This window comes from Coprinopsis cinerea, assembly GCF_000182895.1.
Source record: "Coprinopsis cinerea okayama7#130 chromosome 1 map unlocalized cont3.1, whole genome shotgun sequence".
Classification (NCBI taxonomy): Eukaryota; Fungi; Basidiomycota; class Agaricomycetes; order Agaricales; family Psathyrellaceae; genus Coprinopsis; species Coprinopsis cinerea.
Genome location: NW_003307544.1, coordinates 3,265,077 through 3,286,896, shown reverse-complemented (window position 1 = coordinate 3,286,896; position 21,820 = coordinate 3,265,077). Strand labels below are relative to the sequence as shown.

The 21,820-nt window shown below is 51.9% G+C and overlaps 13 protein-coding genes across 13 annotated transcripts; 6 read left to right on the top strand and 7 right to left on the bottom strand.

Annotated features, from left to right (window-relative positions):
- Nucleotides 1-26: 26 nt before the first annotated feature.
- Nucleotides 27-595, bottom strand: CC1G_00578 (hypothetical protein; the record flags this gene model as incomplete). Its single annotated transcript, XM_001829347.2, has 2 exons — nucleotides 27-379; nucleotides 523-595. The coding sequence occupies 2 exons, from the start codon at nucleotides 593-595 to the stop codon at nucleotides 27-29; spliced, it is 426 nt and encodes a 141-aa protein (XP_001829399.2).
- A 504-nt stretch (nucleotides 596-1,099) lies between these two features.
- CC1G_00577 (CMGC/MAPK protein kinase) lies at nucleotides 1,100-3,020 on the bottom strand (the record flags this gene model as incomplete). The annotated part of the gene is made up of 13 exons (XM_001829346.2): nucleotides 2,871-3,020; nucleotides 2,773-2,812; nucleotides 2,694-2,712; nucleotides 2,508-2,637; nucleotides 2,416-2,459; nucleotides 2,261-2,360; nucleotides 2,162-2,209; nucleotides 2,064-2,105; nucleotides 1,808-1,994; nucleotides 1,664-1,743; nucleotides 1,518-1,596; nucleotides 1,259-1,459; nucleotides 1,100-1,194 (listed from the first exon to the last, which is right to left on the bottom strand). The coding sequence occupies exons 1-13, from the start codon at nucleotides 2,910-2,912 to the stop codon at nucleotides 1,100-1,102; spliced, it is 1,107 nt and encodes a 368-aa protein (XP_001829398.2). The 5' UTR covers nucleotides 2,913-3,020.
- Nucleotides 3,021-3,453: 433 nt separating this feature from the next.
- CC1G_00576 (cytochrome-b5 reductase) lies at nucleotides 3,454-5,507 on the top strand (the record flags this gene model as incomplete). The annotated part of the gene is made up of 9 exons (XM_001829345.2): nucleotides 3,454-3,492; nucleotides 3,549-3,772; nucleotides 3,826-4,045; nucleotides 4,105-4,156; nucleotides 4,211-4,256; nucleotides 4,315-4,505; nucleotides 4,610-4,696; nucleotides 4,755-4,855; nucleotides 5,187-5,507. The coding sequence occupies 9 exons, from the start codon at nucleotides 3,454-3,456 to the stop codon at nucleotides 5,199-5,201; spliced, it is 975 nt and encodes a 324-aa protein (XP_001829397.2). The 3' UTR covers nucleotides 5,202-5,507.
- A 1,307-nt stretch (nucleotides 5,508-6,814) lies between these two features.
- On the top strand, nucleotides 6,815-7,075 carry CC1G_00574 (hypothetical protein; the record flags this gene model as incomplete). Its single annotated transcript, XM_001829343.1, has 1 exon — nucleotides 6,815-7,075. The coding sequence occupies one exon, from the start codon at nucleotides 6,815-6,817 to the stop codon at nucleotides 7,073-7,075; it is 261 nt and encodes an 86-aa protein (XP_001829395.1).
- Nucleotides 7,076-7,741: 666 nt separating this feature from the next.
- CC1G_00573 (hypothetical protein) lies at nucleotides 7,742-9,264 on the top strand (the record flags this gene model as incomplete). Its single annotated transcript, XM_001829342.1, has 3 exons — nucleotides 7,742-8,403; nucleotides 8,459-9,062; nucleotides 9,118-9,264. The coding sequence occupies 3 exons, from the start codon at nucleotides 7,742-7,744 to the stop codon at nucleotides 9,262-9,264; spliced, it is 1,413 nt and encodes a 470-aa protein (XP_001829394.1).
- Nucleotides 9,265-9,679: 415 nt separating this feature from the next.
- On the bottom strand, nucleotides 9,680-11,848 carry CC1G_00572 (hypothetical protein; the record flags this gene model as incomplete). The annotated part of the gene is made up of 8 exons (XM_001829341.1): nucleotides 9,680-9,749; nucleotides 9,809-9,995; nucleotides 10,064-10,244; nucleotides 10,310-10,729; nucleotides 10,804-11,318; nucleotides 11,375-11,427; nucleotides 11,486-11,532; nucleotides 11,585-11,848. 8 exons carry the CDS (start codon nucleotides 11,846-11,848, stop codon nucleotides 9,680-9,682), a joined length of 1,737 nt encoding a protein of 578 aa, XP_001829393.1.
- A 589-nt stretch (nucleotides 11,849-12,437) lies between these two features.
- On the bottom strand, nucleotides 12,438-13,356 carry CC1G_00571 (hypothetical protein). The gene has a single exon (XM_001829340.2). It carries the CDS (start codon nucleotides 13,349-13,351, stop codon nucleotides 12,482-12,484), a length of 870 nt encoding a protein of 289 aa, XP_001829392.1. The 5' UTR covers nucleotides 13,352-13,356; the 3' UTR covers nucleotides 12,438-12,481.
- A 116-nt stretch (nucleotides 13,357-13,472) lies between these two features.
- On the bottom strand, nucleotides 13,473-14,626 carry CC1G_00570 (hypothetical protein; the record flags this gene model as incomplete). The annotated part of the gene is made up of 3 exons (XM_001829339.1): nucleotides 13,473-13,695; nucleotides 13,741-14,011; nucleotides 14,065-14,626. 3 exons carry the CDS (start codon nucleotides 14,624-14,626, stop codon nucleotides 13,473-13,475), a joined length of 1,056 nt encoding a protein of 351 aa, XP_001829391.1.
- A 419-nt stretch (nucleotides 14,627-15,045) lies between these two features.
- On the top strand, nucleotides 15,046-15,549 carry CC1G_00569 (hypothetical protein; the record flags this gene model as incomplete). The annotated part of the gene is made up of 3 exons (XM_001829338.2): nucleotides 15,046-15,048; nucleotides 15,185-15,344; nucleotides 15,515-15,549. 3 exons carry the CDS (start codon nucleotides 15,046-15,048, stop codon nucleotides 15,547-15,549), a joined length of 198 nt encoding a protein of 65 aa, XP_001829390.2.
- A 415-nt stretch (nucleotides 15,550-15,964) lies between these two features.
- Nucleotides 15,965-17,779, bottom strand: CC1G_00568 (histone acetyltransferase type B subunit 2; the record flags this gene model as incomplete). The annotated part of the gene is made up of 8 exons (XM_001829337.2): nucleotides 15,965-16,194; nucleotides 16,257-16,482; nucleotides 16,536-16,656; nucleotides 16,707-16,774; nucleotides 16,826-16,904; nucleotides 16,957-17,430; nucleotides 17,487-17,613; nucleotides 17,698-17,779. 8 exons carry the CDS (start codon nucleotides 17,777-17,779, stop codon nucleotides 15,965-15,967), a joined length of 1,407 nt encoding a protein of 468 aa, XP_001829389.2.
- Nucleotides 17,780-17,948: 169 nt separating this feature from the next.
- Nucleotides 17,949-18,833, bottom strand: CC1G_00567 (hypothetical protein). Its single transcript, XM_001829336.2, has 4 exons — nucleotides 18,815-18,833; nucleotides 18,676-18,754; nucleotides 18,432-18,609; nucleotides 17,949-18,326 (listed from the first exon to the last, which is right to left on the bottom strand). Exons 2-4 carry the CDS (start codon nucleotides 18,694-18,696, stop codon nucleotides 18,256-18,258), a joined length of 270 nt encoding a protein of 89 aa, XP_001829388.2. The 5' UTR covers nucleotides 18,697-18,754; nucleotides 18,815-18,833; the 3' UTR covers nucleotides 17,949-18,255.
- A 291-nt stretch (nucleotides 18,834-19,124) lies between these two features.
- CC1G_13744 (hypothetical protein) lies at nucleotides 19,125-19,639 on the top strand (the record flags this gene model as incomplete). Its single annotated transcript, XM_002912166.1, has 2 exons — nucleotides 19,125-19,251; nucleotides 19,302-19,639. The coding sequence occupies 2 exons, from the start codon at nucleotides 19,125-19,127 to the stop codon at nucleotides 19,637-19,639; spliced, it is 465 nt and encodes a 154-aa protein (XP_002912212.1).
- Nucleotides 19,640-19,988: 349 nt separating this feature from the next.
- CC1G_00566 (hypothetical protein) lies at nucleotides 19,989-21,686 on the top strand (the record flags this gene model as incomplete). Its single annotated transcript, XM_001829335.2, has 4 exons — nucleotides 19,989-20,409; nucleotides 20,482-20,620; nucleotides 20,724-20,788; nucleotides 20,852-21,686. 4 exons carry the CDS (start codon nucleotides 19,989-19,991, stop codon nucleotides 21,523-21,525), a joined length of 1,299 nt encoding a protein of 432 aa, XP_001829387.2. The 3' UTR covers nucleotides 21,526-21,686.
- Between the last annotated feature and the right edge of the window lie 134 nt (nucleotides 21,687-21,820).

Genomic DNA, 21,820 nt, shown 5'->3' with positions numbered 1-21,820 from the left:
GAAGCAGACCAATATAACTGAGGATACTATTTGTTTCTAACATATGGGGTCAAGCCCGGTAAATCTGTCCTAATTTCATCCAAACTTCGAGCGACGACCTGTCGCTCCGCTCTCCTCGCTTCACCCATCCTGACAACCATCTCCCTGGTCCTTTTCAGTTCCTCAGATATGGATTTATTGTATCTTTCTGACTTCCTGTACTTCTTCACTTTTAAGTCCTTGGCTAATTTCCGACTATCTGAATCTCGATCTGCGTCTGAATTTGCTTCACCGCCGTGGCTTCCAATGCGATCTACTAGTTCCTGGGTGATACGCCACGGCTCAGGCAATTCGTGCCCCTCGGGAGTCGATACTGAGACATTCATGGATCGACGCTGCTCTGAGGAACCGGCGGCCTGCTCGTCCCACAAGTTAGTAGCGAGCCCAATGGAGAAGTGAATTCACTCGTACTCGCAAGGGACTTGAATGGAGCTTACTATACGCTGATCCTTCGTGCTATCCTCTTCGGTCTTTGAATCGCACCTGATAGGAACTGATTCAGACGACGAAGGGTCGTAAACGGTCTCAAACTCTTCACGGAATCTTGACGGACCATCAAACGACATCCCCAGAGTGCAGGTCAATGTGAGAGTTCGAATTCAACTCGCAGTTCATCATCTACTCACAAATAATGGGATGCAGACACTCATTTTGAAGTTCCATTTAAATTGACATTTTCAGATCCAATAGTGAAGAATATACAAGTACGCGAGCCAAGGCGTAAGAAACCCCGAGGTAAGGAACAAGCAAAGGCTATGTGCCGCCGGAAAAGCGACCGTGTATCAGAGAAGTAAAAACAACAGAGACAGATGAACGAGGAAGTAAGTCCGGGTAAAACATGGTACTAGAGGCGCACAACATGGCAAGGGAGAGATATACACAAAATACAAATGAGGTGGCTTAGAGACAGAGACGGCAATGGCGATTAGAATACACGTATCGTCGAGCTTGATTGGATGTTGAAGTTGTTGGCGCGGGGTCCTAACCTTGGAACTCACAAAAATCAAGAAATAGACATAACCCGAGACAAAGAAGAGATCCAGGGAGAAAATGTCAGCGATCAAGCATGGCCATTCGAGTAGCCCCCATCCTCTGGACCAGCCAGCGCTCCTTCTGGGATGCCCAGCCCCTGCCCTTGATCGACCTGATGGAAGTCTAAGAAAAGGCGGTTAATCTATATTGACACAGAAGCATCGCCTTGTGAAGCAAAAGGACTTACCGAGGATTTCACTGTACATCATGACTTTCCAGGTATCGATAGGAAGATCGGCGTCATTGAAGCTCCAATCAAATTTCTCTTCCGCTTCCGGCTCGTCGGTAGGATCATGATAAGGTGCGACGTAGGCATGAGCAAGTGACTCAGACGCGTTTATCCGCTTGCGCGGGTCGAACACGAGCATCCGCTCAAGGAGATCAAGTGCTACACGCAAAGAGTTCAGCCATTGCCGTTTCCAAGGCCGGAGTCACACAAATCTTACCATCTGGGTCTGTCGTCCGCAGTTTCTGGCTGAAAGGAACACGTTGCCGCTTAGGCAAGCTTTGGACAAAGCGCAGGGTCTAACGGACGAACATTTGAGGGTCAGGACTGCAATCAGCTGGTCAAACGACATGGAGCAACGCCTACGTTTTCGCTGCAGATGGTTTCAATGACATCATCAGGAGGTGTGCCCAATAATTCCGTGATGATCGAGAATTGGTTAACGTCTAAAGTGAAGGGAGGGGCATATGTCAGGGAGAGGAATGTGTTGTGGCCCGCGATATGACGTACGATCTTTCCCTGGGAAGAGCGGTTTGCCCTCAAGCATCTCTGCAAATATGCACCCAGTACTCCAGATGTCGACGGCAACGTCATACTTCTGCCATGTTAGCATGATCTCTGGCGCCCGGTAGTATCGTGTCGAGACGTAGCCAGTCATTTGCGGATCCTGGATACGAGCCAATCCGAAATCGCAAATCTAGGGAACGGCAGGGCTGTGGGTCAGACCAAGCGCCCAATAAGCTTTCCATTGCTCGGGGAACCATACCTTCAGATCACAGTTTTCGTTCACGAGGATATTGCTCGGTTTCTATTCGGCTCCGTCGTTGAGTTTGGGTGTGAAGGGGAGACGATGAATGAACATACGAGGTCACGATGGACGACACCCGCTGAATGAACGTATTTTAGGCCACGCTGTTGGATAGCAGATCAGTGTCTATCCCGGATATCGACAAGATAACGCACCAAGATTTGGTACAAGAAGTATTGAATGAACTGCTTTTCGAGTGGTCTCGACGTTAACAGGCGGTGAAGGTCAGTTCCGAGGAGCTCTGTGACAAAGTACCTGGATACGAGCGTTACTGCTGGGTTGAGGAAGTAACCCAAAGGGGGAAACGTACAGATCCTCCAGTGGGGAGATGAAGACGTCGCTGAGGCTGATAATCTGTAAGAAGGGTCAGCGGATAGCACGCTTGAATAAGGTCGGGGCTACGTTTTCGTGTTGGATGTGCTTCAAGAGCTTGAGTTCGCGGTACGTTCGCTTGGCGAGGACCGGTGTGCTGAAAGGTTTCATGATCTTCTTGATAGCGACAGATGCTCCTGTTAGTTGATCTTTCGCTGAGCTGAAGACGATGTCAATGTCGCCTTTCATACGAGATGCTGTGGAGGCCTAACTGACCAGACGAGACCGAAAGCGCCTATCGACAGGAGAGAGATCAGTACCCATCGGTGGCTCCCCAGTCAGTCAGGCGACGTACCCATTCCCACTGGCTGGAGGTCAACATATCGAGTTGTAACCTGCGGTAAACGTAGGTCATGAGCATCCTAATGGCCGCCCTAGTCCATGGATCCTAACCTCGAAGGATGTTCCGAATATGCTGAGTTTGACGAAGGACATTGTACTCGACGTCGTTGACGTTGAGGAGGAGAAGGACTTGGGTGACGACGAGTTCTGTATAGGCTGGTAGAAGAAGGGAGGATCGCGCTCAACGGGAGAACGTTGGGCGTATTGTGGAGGAGATGGTGGTAGGAAGAAGCCTGTGAGCTTTTGAAGGATTCGGCTCGGCTGCTGTTTATCTCAGGCCAAATACATCACATCTTCAGCGTTTCCTTGACTAATCTCCCTTCTTTCAGGGTAAACCGATTTCCACTTGAAGTTCAAATGTATTCTACATTAATTTCCAGCCCTCGTAGCCAAGTTATATGGCTCTGGGTCAAGTCCAGAATATCTGAACGATTTATTCCAATTTTCCAGTATTTTGTCCCAAAGGCCTGCAAAGGGGTGATTAGGAAGGGTATGACGCAATGGGGACTTCATGTTAGGGCCTGAGTTTTTCTCGGCACTCGGCAGGTCACGCGCTGTCACACGGGCCGCGGCATTCGAGCCTTCCGTTTTCGAACGGCGAATTGCTCATCCTTCGTTTCTGTCAATTGCCGTCATGTCCTTCTTCAGAGGCGCTGTTGCTGCTCGTTCTATTGTAAGCAGTCACTTCACTTGTCACAGAAGTCAATTGGACTGATTAACTTTGGCCAGTTTGCCGGTGCGAGGAGGTATTCCACTACCCCAGCTGCCTCGCCAAAGTCCGGTACCTTGCCTTCTGTCCTCCTCGGTGCGGGTGTTGTCTCTGCGGGCATCTACGCCTACCTTCAATATTCGGAGAAGGATGCCCCTAAGCAAGAAAAGAGCCCCCTTGACCCCGAGAACTTCAAGGACTTCAAACTGAAGCAGGTTATTCCCTACAACCACAACACCTCCAAGTACGAAGCGCCCATTTCATTTGAATTGAATTCTGAAACTGAATTGCCCGTAGGTTCGTCTTCGAGCTTCCCAACAATGAGGCTTCCTTGGCTCCCGTTGCTTCTTGCTTGGTCGTAAAGAGTTCGGACCCAGAGGCCTTAAAGGATGCCAATGGCAAGCCCATCATCCGTCCTTACACTGCCATCTCGCAGCCTGATGAGAAGGGCGTTCTTACTCTTCTCGTCAAGAAGTACGAGAACGGCAATGCCTCCAAGTACATCCACAGTCTCAAGGTATGACCCTCCGTGCATCATTGTGACTTGTACTGACCAACCTTCCTCTCGGTCCACAGGAGGGTGACACTCTCGCTATCAAGGGCCCCATCCTCAAGTTCCCTTACAAGGGTCAGTAGATCACTCGAAGTTCTTCGACTGGTGAAAAATTAAACCCCATTACAGTGAACGAATTCGACGAAGTCGCTCTCATCGGCGGTGGAAGCGGAATGTTCGTCTTTCTCCCACCCTCCCACTCATCCCCACTCACGACCCTTGATTCTTAACAGTACCCCGTTGTATCAAATTGTCGACCACGCTCTTGCCGACAAGAACAACAAGACCAAGTTCAAGCTGCTCTTCGCTAACGTCACCGAGCAGGATATTCTCCTCCGCGAAGAGCTCGAGGCCCTCAAGAAGAAGCACCCCAAGAACTTCGAGGTCGTTTATATTCTCGATAATGCTCCTGCAGGATGGACTGGTAAGTTCCACAGCGAACCTCGGGTTGGATTTGACACTCGGGGTCTTTCCCGGCTGTGATAATGGCGACATGCTGACTGAGAATTACGCTGGTTACGGCTTTAGGTCCCACTGGTTACATTAACAAGGATCTGATCAAGGAACACGTTGCGCCTGCTTCTCTTGGTGAGAAGGTCAAGGTCTTCGTCTGCGGTAAGTCCTTTCTTTCATCGTCGGGAGTGTACGGACTCAATGCCGTCGACGTGAATAGGCCCTCCCGGACAGGTTGCCGCAGTTGCTGGCAAGAAGGCCGGCTTCAAGCAGGGTGAATTGGGTGGTGTCCTCAAGGAACTCGGTTACACTGAGGATCAGGTACGTCTCAATCTCCACAAGCGCGTTTTTCCTTTGCTTTACGAAGGGCGTCTATTTTGGCTCCACCTCCACAAGCGCGTCTCGCGTCTCATCACCGGAGGCTGTGTCTCGTGTTTTGTCCGTGAAACCTTAACTTTGCCTTGGACTCGGAATTGAATTTGAGATCCTTGGAAGTTCTTGGAGCCACCTTGCCATCCTGGCAACTAGTGCTGCGGACGCGCTTCTGACAGCCATCCGAGTCGTGCTCTACCTTTTCCCGACCCTTCGTGATTGATGGTTTACACTGGTATGACGTCGTTGAGCTAACATTCGCCGTCATCTACGCTTGCAGGTCTTCAAGTTCTGATGAACGTACGTCTTGTACGAGTCCTGTCGACCTCATTGCTCGTCATCGATCAGCCGACTCAACGCCGTTTGCTGTTTGAACGAAGATGGGTCATTTAGACAGGAAGGAGGGCAGGAGAAGGTTTTAGGATTGAAGAACATGATGACGGTGACATCATCGATCTATAATGGGATCTATACCATGCGATATCGCTGGATGGGCGGTTGTGCAGATCCTTGCCTCGAGGGACTGACATACCCCTAGCACGGTGATAAGAAAAATACCCTCTCGATCGACATGTACGTAGAGATAATAATACTGACATAGATTCCTAGAATGTGTTGCGCTGGACGTCCTATCTGGTCGATGAGCACATCTGTTTGCTGACAGTGACAATAGTGAATCGTGTTGGTATGTATCAATCCCAAGCTCAAGGTTATTCGGGGTTCATGCGTAAATCGGTTTGAAAAACAGCAATTGGGGTAGAACGGGTAGGGGAGGTGACGATAGCGACTACTCGCTGCGCGATGGGATCGACGACGCCGCTGCCGGAGATAATCGCATGTTTCAGGGGCAGCCGTCGACTGCCAGTATAGCTGATTATCCAACCTCTTGTGGACGCAGGAAATACTGAGGACGTCGTCCAGTCAGATGGAGAAGCTAGTCTCGCAGGCCAAAGTGAGCGGGGATCACGGCTCTCCGAGTCTCTTCCCATTTCCCCTCGAACACCGTGAACGTCCCTGTTTTCATGTGGGTCCCGCTAAATATTCGGACAGAGACAGGTCTTGAATGAGGATAGCCATTACAAGGGAGACGGAAATGAGATGAAGGAGTTGGTCTTGAAGTTATCGGATGGTAGAGACGAACAGGAAGAAGTAAAGCCGCCAGAAGCGCGAAGGATGTCAAATTCAAGGCGAATGAGCTGGAGACGGTATAGGTTCACGCTAGAATGGTGGTAGACTTACAAGGCCCTGCACTTGTACTCTCGGTCATCGTGGCTACGTCGACATCGATAAGGAGGGGCGATAGGAGCTGTCGCGACGTCCGAAGGTTTAGAGGGCCGAAGTACGCTAACGCTCCCTTATACTTCAGGTTAACCTTGTTTTCAACAGGGCATCGTGACCCTCCCAGTCTCATCCCAAGCGTCAGCATGGGAACGCCCAATGCCCCAAATCAGCACATCCCTTTGACTCTCGAAGGGGATTAGCGGCCCACGAGGCGGCCAAATTCTGATGGTAACCCTCCCGCCAAGGCTATCTTGCCTAATCAGGACAAACACACTCCTAAATTGGGAAGTCGCCTTGTACTCTCCTTCGAGGTTTTATGTCGGATTTTGGGAATACAGGTACGCTAGAGGGAAGAGGGTCGTATATATGTATAGTGAGGACAATGAAGTACTTGCTGTTTCCCCATCATCCCTTTGTTCGACGCTTCCGACACCGAGAGGAATTTTTTCTCAGAGCGCCTACAGTACGTGATTTCTTCTACATCTTCGATGTTAACGAGAACGCGAGGGCTAATTATCGACGCGTTACAGGTCGTGTTACAGAGACGTTGATCCATCGTTGAATCGTTATACCCGAGGCACCTATCCGCAGTCGTTCCCAAGAACATCCATCTCCTTGCCGTCTAAAATGTCGCCTCCTTCGTCTCCCACTTTCGGTTTCTTCCCCGCCACCACGACTGCTCCCAACGCCTTCTCGCTCTTCGGTCAAAACCCACGCGATAACCATGCGATGCTCTCGTCACTCATGATGAGCACTGCTGGATCGCCCAACTCGACCGCGCCTTCGTCGAAACGATCGAGCATGCTCAGCCTGAAGTCCAAGGACTCCAAGTTGTCGCTGAGGACCCTCTTCTCGAAGAAGTCATCTGAGAGCCTCGGCTCCCAATAAAACACACGCGTCCCCGCACCCCTTGTCCCTGCGGTATCCCCAACCAACTAAAACCTGAAGAAATCGACAACGAATATGCATATCGACTGCATCCGCCGCCCAATATGACGATGACGATCGGACATTCACCATTTTGTTCACCATTTTGTTTTACTACAAGCCCATCCTTTTTTCCCCCAAACTTTCTCTCACTCATTAAACTCTCGGTCTCCTCATCATACCCCTTGGATTCCCCTACATCATCTCTTTTCTTTAATCTTATTCATAGCATTATCATAGAACCGAAACCAAGTGTAGCCATATCTCTCTCATTCCCATATGTATCTCCATATCAGAATACCCGTAGCCTTCTGGGTCCCAATGAAATCGTGTTGTACATTGCATCCAGTCGAGTCTGTGAGATTAAAGAAGGGGAAGAGGGGGACGCGGTAGAACTTCGGTGGCTATACATTTCCGATCGCGTCGCAGTCACCTGATGCGTCGCTGGCGGGCCGGAAGCGGGTGTTTTGTTTTTGGAAAGAGCCAGGAAAGGGCACGGCCCCTTCATTTGCCTTTGAGCGCTCGTCTGGCCTCACACCCGCACGGACAGAATCGCAACCCACTTCCACCTCACAACAATTTCACCCGCCGCCATCGTCAACAACAGCGACAACGACGACGAGCACGATGGTTTCAAGAACGCAAGGGGCCCAGCCAGTCGTGGCGGAAGACCCTCTCTCGACAGCCTACTCGCTGCTCCTCCTCTCAGAATACACGCACACCCTCGACTCCCTCCCGCTCGACCTCTCCCGCAACTTTGCCGACCTCCGTGAACTCGACGCCGTCCTCTCGTCGAGCATGACCTCCATCACACACAAAATCCACACCCTCACTCGCATGATCGAAGAGGGCACCGCCAGCAAAGAAGACCGCCTCTGGCTCCTCACAGAAATATCAGAAGAAGCCACCCGCCTCAAACTAGGTGGTGAAGACAAGATACGGGTGGCTTGCCAGGCTGCAGACAACCTCAAGAACCATTCAAACCATTTGAGGAGTTTAGCGGAGCATATTCCTGGGTTTGACACTGGGTTGTTGAACAGGAAGACAGTGTACCCGCATGTATCGGCGCAGTCGTTTATGCCAGTCAGCACGTTTGAGCATGGCAGGAGGAGGAGGAACGGGCTGGGCTCGTTGTTGACCGCGACCTCAAATAATGCGGATCCGAGCCCGGCCAAGAGGAAGCGTGTCAACAACAGAGACGACGATATCGATATTGGGCAAATCAAGTCACCGCGAAAGCCAACTGTCGAAACCACTGGTAGAGGAAGGGTCAACAACAGGGTCAAAAAGTGCGTTTCTGTATTATCTCTGTCTAGTGGCCATCCGCCTGACCTCTACATTCAGAACAACGGAACGCGCAGGGTCTCCTACGGAATCTGTGTTATCCGTCAACAACTTCCATCGACAAACCTCGCAAACGAAGGGAACAGCAGGAAATGGACGAGGTGCAGGTTCCGCTTCAGGAAGCGGAGCAGGAAGCGGCAACAAGCGTCGCAACAACAACCGAACCCAAACACCCCTCGCCAACGAGTACAACCCCAACGACTACGACGCCAACGGCAACTACACAGGAAGTATCTCGACAAGCGGCAACTCCTCCCATCGCGATGCGGCTGCAGCCTACTCAAACCACGTCTCGGGTTACGCGAATGGCTCGACGGCCAACGGTCATCAACAGATCATGCAGACGTACGACATGCATGGGATGTCGCATATGCAGACTTGGAATCCTGCGAACGGACAGGCGTTGGAAGGACCTGGCATGCCGGTCTCGAGGGTAGTGGCGAGCGCAGCGGGCACCGCAACACCTGTGACCACCGACAACGCGGCCATGGATGGCACGGACGGGGATGGAGATATCGACGATAATAAGAGGTATTGCGTGTGCAATGGCTTCAGCTACGGAGACATGATTGGTTGTGACAACGAAGGGTGCCCGGGAGAATGGGTGAGTGATTCTTTTGCTCCCATGTATCATTCGGGTGCTGACCAATGGTTCACAGTTCCACCTGCCATGCATTGGTCTGAGCACACCACCAAGTGGCAAATGGTATTGCGACGACTGCAAAGGAAAACTTCGAAGTCAAGCCAAAAAGACTGGTCGGGGTGGCAAGCGGAGAGCGGGTGGTCGTGTGTCGGCCAAGTCCTAGACCAACTCAATCTGGCAAGATTAGATCGGGTTCGCGTTTTACGATTTTTATGGAGGACGTTTTATTCTCTTTCTTCTGTTCATATGGTCTGTTGTACGCTTGCTGTTTTCACCTTATTCGGGCTCTCTGCTTTACTGTCATCTCTCGAGCCTTTTACTGTCCACCCAGATACTCTGGCATCGACCACCTCGTCTTACCTCCTGTTCTTGGACGCCATGTATACATAACGATTATCACAATCCCCCCACACGAACTGTATATTGACATACGATAATGTACACTATAATGGATATACGTTTGCACAGGGCAACCTCGCACACGAACGCGGTGTGATAGTGATATGGGCGATGACGATGGAAGATATTTTTGGTAGTGGAGGCAAGCCGTCATCACGATAGATAAGAGTAATAAGGAGTCAACGTCGCTTGGAACTGCGAAGATCGTCCAAGCCAGGCGAACTCCTTCGTTTCCTGTCATGGCCGTATCTGTGAAGAGGAAAAAGTAAGACCGGGTATCAGTACTGGGATGTGGGGAGGTAACTTACCGACTGGAACTCCGTTCCTCTGGCTCATAACTAGGGGTCCTCCTGCCGTCTTTACCTCCCCCGTAATCCAACCCATCCACAGCCGGCGCATTTCCATCACGGTCCTTGTATTTGTTCGCATTTCGCGGACCCGTTGGTACGTTGGGCGGGAGTGGGGAAGCTGGTCGGACGGGAGCTTGAGGAGGGGCTGCAATGGTCAACCAAGCCGGTAAGGTGAATAATGATTTCGCTAGGGGCTGTAAAGCTAGCACGCACCATCGTACCGCCCAGTACGTCCCCGAGCGGGGAAAGTCCCTCGTCCACGGGGAGCCACGGCTGCAGCTGGTCCTCCTGGAGCGCCACCACGCGCACCACCGCGGAACCCAAGAGGCGTCCCTCTCCCCGTCCCTCCTTGCTGCACATCCATACCAGGATACATCTGCTGCATCTGGTCCTGCTAAAAGGCAAAACATCCTCAGTCTCATCTCCACTTCCACGATTGAAATTCACCTGCACACTCACCTGCATTCCATACTCATTCATGCCCATGCCCATCATGCCACCACCAGCACCACCAGCGAACGACCCGTCCGGCATCATACCGACACCTCCAGCGTCAGAACCTCCGCCTCCCTGGACTTGCATCATGCCCATACCACCTTGAGCCGCGCCCCCATCTTGCATCATGCCAGGTGCCATCATACCGCCTCCCATCCCTCCCGCACCCATACCACCCATTTCAGCGCCAACGTTCATACCCCCCATACCCATAGGTCCAACCATACCCGCCATATCCATCATCATACCCCCCGGTCCTGGTCCGGGTAGTATTCCTGACGCTTGTGCTTGGGTGTTCATAAGCCCGCTCGCGCTGGACATGACCATCGTTCGAACGTCAGGTGGGAGAGCATTGAATTGGTCTTCTGGCATTCCGGAGAAGTTCTATCATAATTCGACAATGTTAGCACGCGACATTCAATGAAACGCGAGTCATAAAAAATTCAAACGGAACGCACCAGAATACTTGTCTTCAAAACCAACCCCAAATCGCCCAAATCTCGTCTACGATAGCAATACGCCTCCCAAGAGATCTCATCGAACCCGTAGTTGAACCAATCACTAATATCCGAACCAGGTCGACGCCAGGGTTTGTCCGCCAACGCGTTTAAGTCAAACTCGAATATGGACTGGGCATTGTAGACGCCCGTTTCGGTGGGGTCGATGGATGGATGGGACGGGGGTGCTTTGACCGGCGGGAGCGTGGAGGTGTCGACGCCGTCGTCAGGGATTTCACCACCTTCCTGCCCTTGCCCTTGAGTTTGTTGGGTTTGTTGAGATTGGGACTGAGGGTCAGCGGTGGAGGCACCCGTTAACTGTGGTTGGAGAGGGGATGTTTGACGAGAAGGCGTGGCTTGTTGTTGTTGCGGCAAGGAACCGAGTCCGGGTGGACCGTGCTGCGCTTGGTTTGGTGTTGGAGCGCCTCGTGCTATTGGTGTATACTCGGTTGTTAGTGTTGACTGGAGATGTTGAGCTATTCCGCAAATCTTGTGAGCATTGGCAGTGAATGAAGACAGGGACTAGACATACCTTTTGGGCCAGTAGGGATAGGTCCACTTGGCACTCGGGTTTGTCTGTTCGGCCTGAATTGCAATGTGACTTAGTTGAATGGTAAAGCGGCTTTGGTGAACCGAGGCCTACCGTAAGTCAAGCGTCCTTGACGGCGCCTCCATTACGATTTCAATGTCCTACACATAGAGTTGGCATTCTCCTCAAGACCAGAAGAAACTCGATACTCACATCATCGCTATCCTCCTCCTCTTCGACTTCCTCTTCTTCCTCTTCTTCATCCTGCCTTTGGCCCTCGCCTTGGTCCTGGGCTTGAGGTTCCTCACTCTTCTGACCACCAAAGAACGGAGGTTCGTTCGACGTAGGTCGACTGCCTCCTCCACCAACACCAGGAATGCCTTCGTCCTCTTCTTCTTTAGCTTGGTTCTCGAGATGGGAGACTAGACCGTTGGAAGCGTTGGCCGGGGCAGTTGCCAGTGGTATTCTAGACGTCATATAACAACACTTAGGGGATGGCTTCATTTGTGGATGGGATGGTGAAACTTACGGTTTGGGCGCTAGATGGATTCACGGGCACGCGCAGCACGATGAAGGAAGGAGAGTTAATAAATTGGTATTTGAGGGTAGAGAAAAGACATGAGTTGGAATATTGAATTTTCCTCCATTCCTCTCCTCGGACTACAATCCACCAACAGTCAACCAACAGATAGACATGCTTACCAGAAGTCGGAGCGGGTGTTGTGGTATTACTCGTCGCAGTGGTCGTCGCAGCAGACGAACCGTACAAAAACTCGTCATCGTCGTCCCTATTCAACTGATAAGTTTGTATTCATTTCACGAGTGTAATAGGATTGTACGGACATCATGGCAAAAATTCGTGTTACTGGTGGATGTTTTGAAGCGGCGAGCTGGACTGAACAACGAGCGCGGCGGTCCCTGCTAATGCTTGTGACGTGACTAAACCTTTCACACGCTTTCCCGTCACGCGTTCGAACCGCGCTCGTCGTCGTCCGCGATGACGGCGTCTAATTTCACAAAAATAAATTCAAGTCTTTCTCAGTTTCCGGATGCAAGAATTATGTGAATTAACGATTAGGTATGCTGTACGACAACCTCTATAAAGGATGATCACGACGGAGGAGCACTCTCTCCCTTCTCCGCATCCTCCAAGCCCTTCTTCAACCCCTCCAAAGTCCTCGCCAATTGCCCACCACTCGCCTGACCAAGCACACCCGCAAGTTGCGAAGCAGGGGCACTCAACAACCCCACAATCTGCGCCCTCAACGTATCCAACGTCGGCAACTTGGCCACCTCGTTCAACCCAGGTGGCAAGAACACCCTTCCTTCGATAATGGCCCCCATCAACTTGAGCTCGGGGATCCTAACCTGTCGCACTCGCTTCATCCGTCGACCGGGTTGCTCGGGGTCCGCATTCTTAGCAGCTTCTTCGGCTTTGATTTGTTCGGGCGTTTTGGGTGGTTTGGGAGGGACGCTGCGGTCCATTGCGCGGAGGACGCCGTTGATGAGTGGAGGGTGCAGAGAGGGTATTGAGAGGACCATGTAGCTCCCTCCTTGCTCGCCAATCATTTTAACGAGGGCGTCTTGGTTGACGTCAAAGTTCCTCAATGCGACACCGAAGATACTGGAGCGGACGTTTGTGAGGACGGGGTATTCGGCGGATGCGCCGGGAGCGGGAGAAGGCGAGGCGAGCGAGGGCGGCTTTACGCGTTGTGCTGCCTGCATGATGTCGGAGCGCAGTTTTGTGAGTCGCTCTGCCGTGAAGTCATTGTGGTGGAGGATAAGCAGAGGCGAGACTTTGCTGCTCTCGAGAATTCGCGAGTACCAGTTGTACTGGAAAGCCTTTTTATCCTTGAAGACACGTGGCTTGGCAGCCTTGAGTTGGGGAGGCTTGAGCTGGATAGCGTTCGTCGCCGGCGTCGAGTGGAATTGCGAGGCCAGTCGCGGTGGACATTGACGCGGACAGCGAGCGAGCAGCATTGCGGATTATGACCTGCGTCGGAGGAAAACTCAAAACTAACGTGCTGACGGGACAAGTTTGCTGTGAGAAATACACGCTGATGCCAAACAATATTTTGATTGCCGTAAGCGCTCGTCTAGACTACAGTTGGACATCGCTCAGGTAGAACTCCCAGGTTCGATCCTCACCGCCCTCGCCAGTCTTTCCAGTCCCATGTGCACGTTCTCCTTTGGTCATCCGATGCTCGTAGCCTTTCCAGATGTGTCGGTGGAATTGAAATGATCGTAAAATCGTGTATTTGGGATACGGCGCTGCGCTTTTCATTTGAGGGGGTGGTGGGTTCTTTGCGAGTCGAGGTACATCCCTGAAAAACATAAGTAGAGAACAAGTGGAGTAGATAAAGGCCTACCAGCTCGTATACGGCGCGACGTTTCTAAGTGTAATCAACACCGTTCCTCGAGATTTTGGCTGGTCAGTCGGAACGATATCCTCCATCTCATCCCCGTCATTCTCTTCGTCCTCTTCTTCGTCTTCATCTCCAGGTTTCCGTTTCTTCTTCTTGCCATAGGCCAACGTCCGTACAGGCCCCTTCGCCAACACTTTACTCGCCGACGCGAGGAAATCCAACAACAACAGCTGGTTCGTCAAGATATTCCTATCCTGGTCCGTAATACCCTTCCCTACATACAATCCAGTCAGTTCTACCCTCCATCTCTAAACAAACAAGACTCACCGGCATGAGGAAAGTTCCAAACAATCTTATCCCACACCTTGCCCTTCAACGCCGCACACCTCGCCAACTTGGTCGCATCCACACCAAACACCACATTCACACCCGTCTCCCTTAGCAGTCCCACTATCTCCCGTGCATCAGAGTACTTTTCGTAGCACTCTTGTTCGGAATCGTATGCTGTTGCAGTGATGTTTGTTGGAGGAATGGGGTTATCGAGGAGAGGAGGGGGAGGGGAGACAACCAACGCCCGGGTGAATGAAAAGTTTCCTTCGCCTAGTAGGAGGATACGGTCTGTTGGTAGGAAAGGGATCGTAGGTGGGCGTTTTGGGTGTCCAGAGGACGAAGACAGCGAGGAGGAGGAGGAGGCTTTGGCTTTCTGCCCTTTGGCATAAGGATTTTGGTGTACAGAAGATGCAGAGGGATGGCTAGAGGCTGCACCCTTCCGACTAGCCTTCTGGTTCTGGACCTGAGCTGCATGTGAAATCTTCTCCTTAGCCTTCAAACGGGATTGCTGAGATAGAAGAGCTGACTTCAAGTGTTTTCCTCCGCCTTTTTTGCCCATCGTTGGTCTCGTGGTCGTTTGTGCTCCAAGGTTTTTGATCCTCCCTTCCTCTAGGCTTTTGAAAGTTTTAGCCGATCTGTGTTCAGGTTGTATGAAACGAGTTGTCGCCGTCGTTTGTGGTCTTCGAAGTCGTATATTTCCAAGTTCACCTTGCCCTCCAAGCCTCAAATCTAAAGCCCCAGCCAAACATCCTCCAACTAAACCGGTGACCGCCAAGCCCAACCCATCAGATCGGCGCGTCACCGGAACAAATGGCTTGTGAATTCCTGGTATCGCGAGCGACGTGGAGGTACCTGCCACGTTAATCAACCCACAAGGAACCCTCGTTCTCGAGACTCAACACCTTGAAGGCTCATCACTTCCTTGTCATTAACCAACCCAGCTTGGATTTTACACTCGTTAGACTCTTTTGAATCACAATGGTGAGCTTTTGGATTCTGGAGTTCGTATGCGATTCAGGCGCTAATTAGCCTTTGACCTCTTTCCTCTTGGAATCCCTCGTTGCTTCCTCTGGGATCCATGATTCATGTCTATGCGTTACCTACCATACGCCGATAGCCAACTGAATTCGAGCTCCGCAAGCGCAACGAAAAGTTCGCCAAGGACGTGCGCGAGGGGAAGAAAGCACTTCACGCCTCTCGAGCTGAGAAGCTCGCCGCGAGGAGCCCTGTCAGTGCTTGGGCATTGGGAATCATCATGTTTGTTGTCTTTGGTGGAGGTGAGTTTCTGGTTCTTTGTTACAGCGCCTGTTTGGGGAACTGGGGGATTCGTGATGGACCAAGCAAGCTGCTAGAGTACGCTGGGATACATCGAGCACCAATCGTTCCTCCTTGTCTTTCTAAGTACTGCGTTGTGGAATTCATTACTGACTCTCATCCTCATTTGCAGTGGTCTTCGAACTCCTACGACTGATATTCCTGTAACTCGCATAACTGGAATCACCACACCCGCCTTACCCCAGACGCCCACTACCACCGCGCAGAAAGGGTCAAATCCGCCAACCACAATGCACACAGGCATACACGCAATACCCGCCAAAAACTCCTGCTCCGAATCCCTTCTCTACGAGGGTCGAGTCGAGTCCTGGTTCCCGTATTTATCACTCGGTTCAAAGTACCTGTATAGCTTCGTCTCTTTGGGTTGTATCAGGTCGCATAGGTCTTGTCCTGTTTCTGTTTTCTGTATCCCTATCCGTAGCATTAGTAAACTATTCATTTGTACTCTTATTTCATCATCTCATTCTCCACCTTTCGAAGGGGGTGAGACTCATTGAAGGGAAACGAAGTGAAGGTAAATTCAAGCAATCTACACCAACATCCTCTACAGCTACACACCCGCTTAAGCTGCCGCACCCCCACTTCCCGAACCTCCAGCACCAACAGTGGTCTCAACACCCTCCATCGCATCACCCTCCAATTCTTTCTCATCCACCTTGACTTCATCACCCGCCCACACACGCATAGTAGGCTGCCAAACCATGACCACGTTATCTTCTGAAACGCTCGCAGCGGTCCAGTTCTCCGCTTCGCCTGGGGCCCAGCAAAAGTCCGTCGGGCGAGAAGTGTGGCCTGTACATCAGGGTCGAAAGTGAGCCTCAATCCTATCGAAAGTCAATTTGTACTAGACATACCTCCGTGAACAAACAGCAACTCTGGCGGTCCATCCTCCTGATCATCAGGTGTCTGCTCTTGCCCAATGAGCGCCAAATCCCAGATATTGATTCGTCGATCGCCAGAAGCGGACGCGAAGATGGTGGGGTTGTGAGGGGACCAGGCGAGATGGAGGATTTCGTCCGTGTGTGATTCGAAGACGTGCAGTTTCTTGCTCGGGGCTCGAATATCGTGAAGGACCACAGTCTCGAGAGAGCACGTTAGGAATGTGTGGGCATAAATGGGACTGGTAGAAGTACCTTGTCCGCGCCACCGGTGATGAGCAGGTGGTCAGTTGCTGGGCTGAACGAGAGTGCGAGGATTTCAGAGTCGTGGGCTTGGACTTCATATTGAGGTTTTGAAGAGGATCGTGTGTCCCAGCTGGTCAAATATGTGAGCTTGGCCCCGATGAATGATAGCAAGGTACATACAGCATGAGGAGTTTGTCGTCTCCAACACTGGCGAATACGTTTTCCTGACTTCTGTGCCAGTCGACGTCCTACGCATATCGTTAGTTTTGTAGTCATACGCGTAGGAGAGAGTTACGCACTCCAACGACAGAGGTGTGTCCGCGGAAAATGGTAGTAGGCTCGATCGTCGTCTTCGCCTTGGTATACGAGTTGATATCCCTAAATCCACGTTCAAAAATTCAGTCTTCTGCAAATCTCGAAACACACTCACCAATGGCAAATCGTCATATCTTCCGACCCACCAAGCACATGCCCCTTCTTATTAGGATTCCACGCAAGACCATACCCCTCCCTACTCTGTCCCACCAACCTAATATCAGGCTTACACACCCCACCTCTCTCCGGCTCACTCGAATGCTTCGTACGATCAAACACCAAAACCTCCCCCGTCACCGCCTTGGTCGCAATCAAGTCCGGGTTCTGGGGCATGTACCGCGCGCGATTGACCTCGCCATCGTGGTTGATGCGTTGGACGATCTGGATGCGCGGGGAGGACGGGAGGGTGTGTCCGCCGAGCTCGCCGCGCTCGTCGTCGTAGTCGGTGCGGGAGAGGGCGTCGGCGCCTGTGGCTGGGTTGGAGCGTTTGGGGATTTGGACGGTGGCGATTTGGAGGTAGTCTTGCGCTTGGCCGGAGGTGTGTGTCCCGAGGAGGAGGCGGTGGGTTGTGTAAGGTTTGTTGGGGTTTCTGGGTTGATTTGGGTTGGTTTAGTTGAGGAAGGAGGGGAGGGGAGGAAGACGCACTGTTCTTTGTCGGGGAACCATTGGCAGGTCAGGCTAGGCCAGTCCAAGGCGTGCGTGATCACCAAGTCGTAGAGATAAGGTGCATTCTTTTTCCTAGAAGAACGCGTTTGAGCGGTTCCATCCATAACTATCAGATATATTGGTGTTTACCAAGTTTTGTACTCCTAGAAACTTATGAGTCGCGTCGTTCTCAAGTTGAAGAAAAGCGCACAAACCTCGTTGATGAGCTTGTTTTCTTCCTCTGCGGCGTAATCATCTTCGATGTCCTCAACATGGGGTTTCATAGACGGCATGTATAAAGGGACTGTAAGGGAGAGTCGGTTTGGTTGGGGTGAAAGGTGGAGAGAAAGAAATTGAACGCTCGGCCGTGAGGCACCAACTTGACGCGACGCGATTGGTTCTCACGGTCTGCACTGTCTACCTTGCGCTTGCTGGCGCCCGCTCAAGTCCCCAAGAAAAAAAGGAATGTGTTGCATGAAGGATGTAGGGTACTTTCATAGAGTCCGCATTAACTTAGTATTTATGCACAATAGTGTCAATCAAACAAGGAGGAAAATGTAAGGCTCTACGCTGCTTCTTCATTCCATCGAGGTTGGCTCTCCCCAATTGATGCCTTCATAGTAAAGTTGGTATAGGACGGAATATCCGACGAGGATTTGCGGAGAGCTTTCGCGGTGGGGGAAGAAGATGAGGAGTAGGAGGTGCGCAAAGCTGTCTATAGGGAAGGGATTGGTCCGCTGTGGGGTACAAGTTCAACGAACGTGGTGGTTTATGAGCTCTTTTCCCATTTTGCGATCAGCTTCTCTAGGTCGAATCTTGGGTCCTCAGGATCGGTGACAACTGCAACAGTGTGTCAGTAAACCAAGTCACAAACAAATTCAACAAGAAAGTCAAGTCGCCAACCACCAGCGAAACCCAGCGCAACGGAGTAAGAAGACGACTCACCATCCGAGTCAGAAGCAGCCTCCTGTTTCCTCTTCCAAGCAGCCTTGGCCTCTGCAATCAGTTTTTCCTGGTGTTGGGCGGCGTGTTCGAGCTTCTGCTTGTCGGCTTCGCTTTGGAGGGTTCGGCGGTGGTACCAGCCGTAAACAACGCCTGACAGGAGAGCACTGTACCGGACAACCTGGATGGGGAATAGTGCCAGGTCAGTAACGGTGAATAGAGATTGTAAATGGAGGGTTGGACGGACGTTGACTGTGGATGAGACCATGACGGAGCGAGCCTTTTTGTATGTGACCGGGGAGGGCTCTGGCGTCTGGAGGAAGGGGCTATTCCAGTAAAAGGTATTAGAGACAGAGAATAGAGACGCGGGGAAGAGTAATACTGACCTGACCTTTTGGGAGTAGAGAAGTGGTAGACGTGCCAGTGGACAGTGCTTGACACGGAGAATTTCGGTAACTGATTAGGTAAGCCACCGCCGGAATTCACAGAGCTCGTTCGGCGCTCGCTCCAGATTCAGAAGTCGTCTCTTCGACTTGTAAAACTATGGTCTCATTATTCTTCACCTTGTGACTGATTCCAACTACGACCATCGCCTGGACCCCTGTTTTCGGAAGCTAACCGATGATGCGACAGTGACGAATCTATACAATGGTTTCTTATAAAGCCCAGTGAAAGGATTAAGGAGGACTAGAAACGATGTCAACTCAAGAACAGGAACCCGTCATTACTGGAGGCTGTTTTTGCGGTGGCGCGAGATACGAGGTGCGAGGGAAGCCCGTCTTAAGCGCTTATTGCCACTGCACGCTCTGTCAACGGTTCAATGGTATGCTCGCGTCTTTCCCCCTGATCCAGATTCTGACATTCATTCATTAGCCGCGGCATTCATCCACACTATTCACTTTCCTGCGTCTTCATTCAAATGGACCACTGCAGAGGACAACCTCCAGACCTACGTCGTCCCTACCAAACCCTGGAAAACGCGGTTCAGATGTAAGAATTGTGGTGTGGCCGTCGCAGGGCATAATGGGAGGCGCGATAAGCGGAGCATATGGGGTGGGCAATTGGATCGAGAGACAGAGGGCGGAAGGATTAAGAATTGGGATATCGTGAAGCCTAGTGCGCACATTTTCTATGAGACGAGGATGCTGGACGTGAACGACGGGTTGTCCAAGTGGGCTGGGTATGAGGGCGACTCTGAGAGACTTGGATAGCTGATGAATACATTTATTGAATTCGGTGGATTTTTGTTTGATGGAAGTGTGAAATGGAAACATGTGTTACTTAGGCGCAGAGCTGGCACAAACCCAAGTTTACTTTCCTTCCAGAACATCCACGTACCACAACCAGCAGCGCAGTTTCACGCTCCCTTGGTCGTCTTCAACGACGACGACGACTTGTCTCCGAGACTCACGCATACACTGCCTGCAAGGAAAAATGTCATCAACGTTTCGTGCTTCACCATGGGTAACTTATCAGCCTACGCCTGATCCCAGCGTTCAGTCCCAGGCCGCTCCGCAACCGCCCCCTCCTCCACCGAACCCGTCTGGGACGACGTTGATCATGGATATGGCTATGGACGTCGATATGGATGCACCGCATATTTCTACGCTTCGGGAGGAGGAGAGTCCGCCGCCCCAACCTGCGCCGAGCAAGCGGGCTGGTGGAGGCGCGGGGAGGAAGCCCAAGGCTCCCAAGTTGAAGGTCACGGAGCCTCCGGGGTGGAAGCAGGCCGAGAAGAGGAAGGCAGGCGGTGCGTCGGATGATGAGCTTGGGGAGGACCAGCCGGATGAAGAGGAGGACCAGCTTATTGACGACGATGATACTGGGGCGCCGTCTCAGACCCTTGCTCGTTCGACAGAGTCGACACCGAAGAAGCCTGGGCCTAAGAAGAAGGCGAAGAAGGACGCTGCTGCGATGGGTGCGGTGGCTGGGAAGAAGGCGGGCAAGGAGAAGGCGGGGGCAGCGGTGGGAGGGAATAATGGTGCGCCTCTTACTGCACCGGCAATGGCGTGGTTTCCGACATCACCATCCTCGAATGCTCATATGATTATAGGGCCTCCTGATGCTCCTAATCAAGAGGAACCTATTGTATTGAAGTTATCAACTGCGGGGAAGAAGAAAACGGCTACTCCGCGCAAATCTGCTGCTGAACGCGGCGGTGCCCCGCGGGGAAGAGGAGGAAAGGCGACAAAGTATGTCACTTGTTGTTTACTGGATTGACTGCACGTCGGATAACTGACTGCGTGACGCAACTGTGGCTTGTTCCTTTACTTCTCATTCATTTGTATATAACAGGCAGAGAAGTGCAATTCCCCCTGCGCTTGCTGTTCAAGTTCAAGAGGACGCTGCTATGAGTGAAGGTATGTGGTTCCACTTTATGCATGTCGGTGTACGATGAGGTCTGATGTATGTAGTTGGAACAGCAGCTTCGTCACCGGCAACAGCCCCGGTCGACCTCCCAGAAGGACACAACGATGTAGGAACACCCGAGACTGAAACACCCATTGCTCCCTCCTCCCCACCGACCGTCGCCCCCGCCATACCCGACGAAACACCCAACCTCGAAGGCGTGGCCGTGCCGCAATACCCACTCCCCACCAGACCCTTCCCTGTCCAACCGCCAGTCAAAATAACTTCAGGCTTCGCACCACCCATGCCACTTGACCGTACAGGCAAGAAAGTGCGCCACTGGAAAGTTGCGAATCGGGAGATTAGGGGTATTGCTGGTGGACGGTGGTTCGCGAAGACGTGGGTTGGGGAGAAGGATTCGGAGTATGCAAATGCGATTGCTGCTTCGTCGGGGCTGGGTCCTCATGAATTCTTGGGTAAAGGATTTGTGGGAGGTGGAGTTGGACATCATCAGAGGGCTGGCGCTCTGTCGGCGCCGGTTGGGAGAGGCAGAGGGAGGGGAGGCTCGAAGAGTGCGAGTGCGGTGCCGTCCAGGGCGGGGAGCGTTATGCCGGGAGATGGGCATGCCGGAGCAGGGAGTGCGAGTGCGGTAGTGAGGGCACCTACGAAGATGAGGATTCTGCAGTTGCCCCCATCGGAGAATGGGGATTCTGATATGGCACCTCCGGAGGTGGTGGTGGATTCGTGAATCCTAGAGCGAATCTAGATTACGCGCTGTCGGTCATGGACGCTTTTTTTCTATTTATTCTCGTAGCTTGCATATATATCTATCTGTCGTATCTTGCTGTCGCTATGTATTGTACGTATTGTATCTTGTTGTAATTCGTAATCCCTGCTGTACGTCCTGCAGCGCGTCGTGGCAGCATCAGGAATAGGGGCGAGACTTTCCCAATCCATCACCGAAACTCTTGGCATAGGGACGATCAAATGGGCCAACAGCTGAGCAGTGCTCAGCCTACAACTCTCGCCTCTAGCTCATTGAC

Excerpts from the sequence above, each read along its gene's own strand:
- CC1G_00567 (XM_001829336.2), bottom strand. The coding sequence starts at position 18,696 with ATGGTCTCATCCACAGTCAAC. Across the intron at positions 18,610-18,675 it reads TGGTCTCATCCACAGTCAAC|GTTGTCCGGTACAGTGCTCT; the intron begins GTCCGTCCAACC and ends TTCCCCATCCAG. Across the intron at positions 18,327-18,431 it reads GGCTGCTTCTGACTCGGATG|TTGTCACCGATCCTGAGGAC; the intron begins GTGAGTCGTCTT and ends ACACTGTTGCAG.
- CC1G_00571 (XM_001829340.2), bottom strand. The coding sequence starts at position 13,351 with ATGCTGCTCGCTCGCTGTCCGCGTCAATGTCCACCGCGACTGGCCTCG.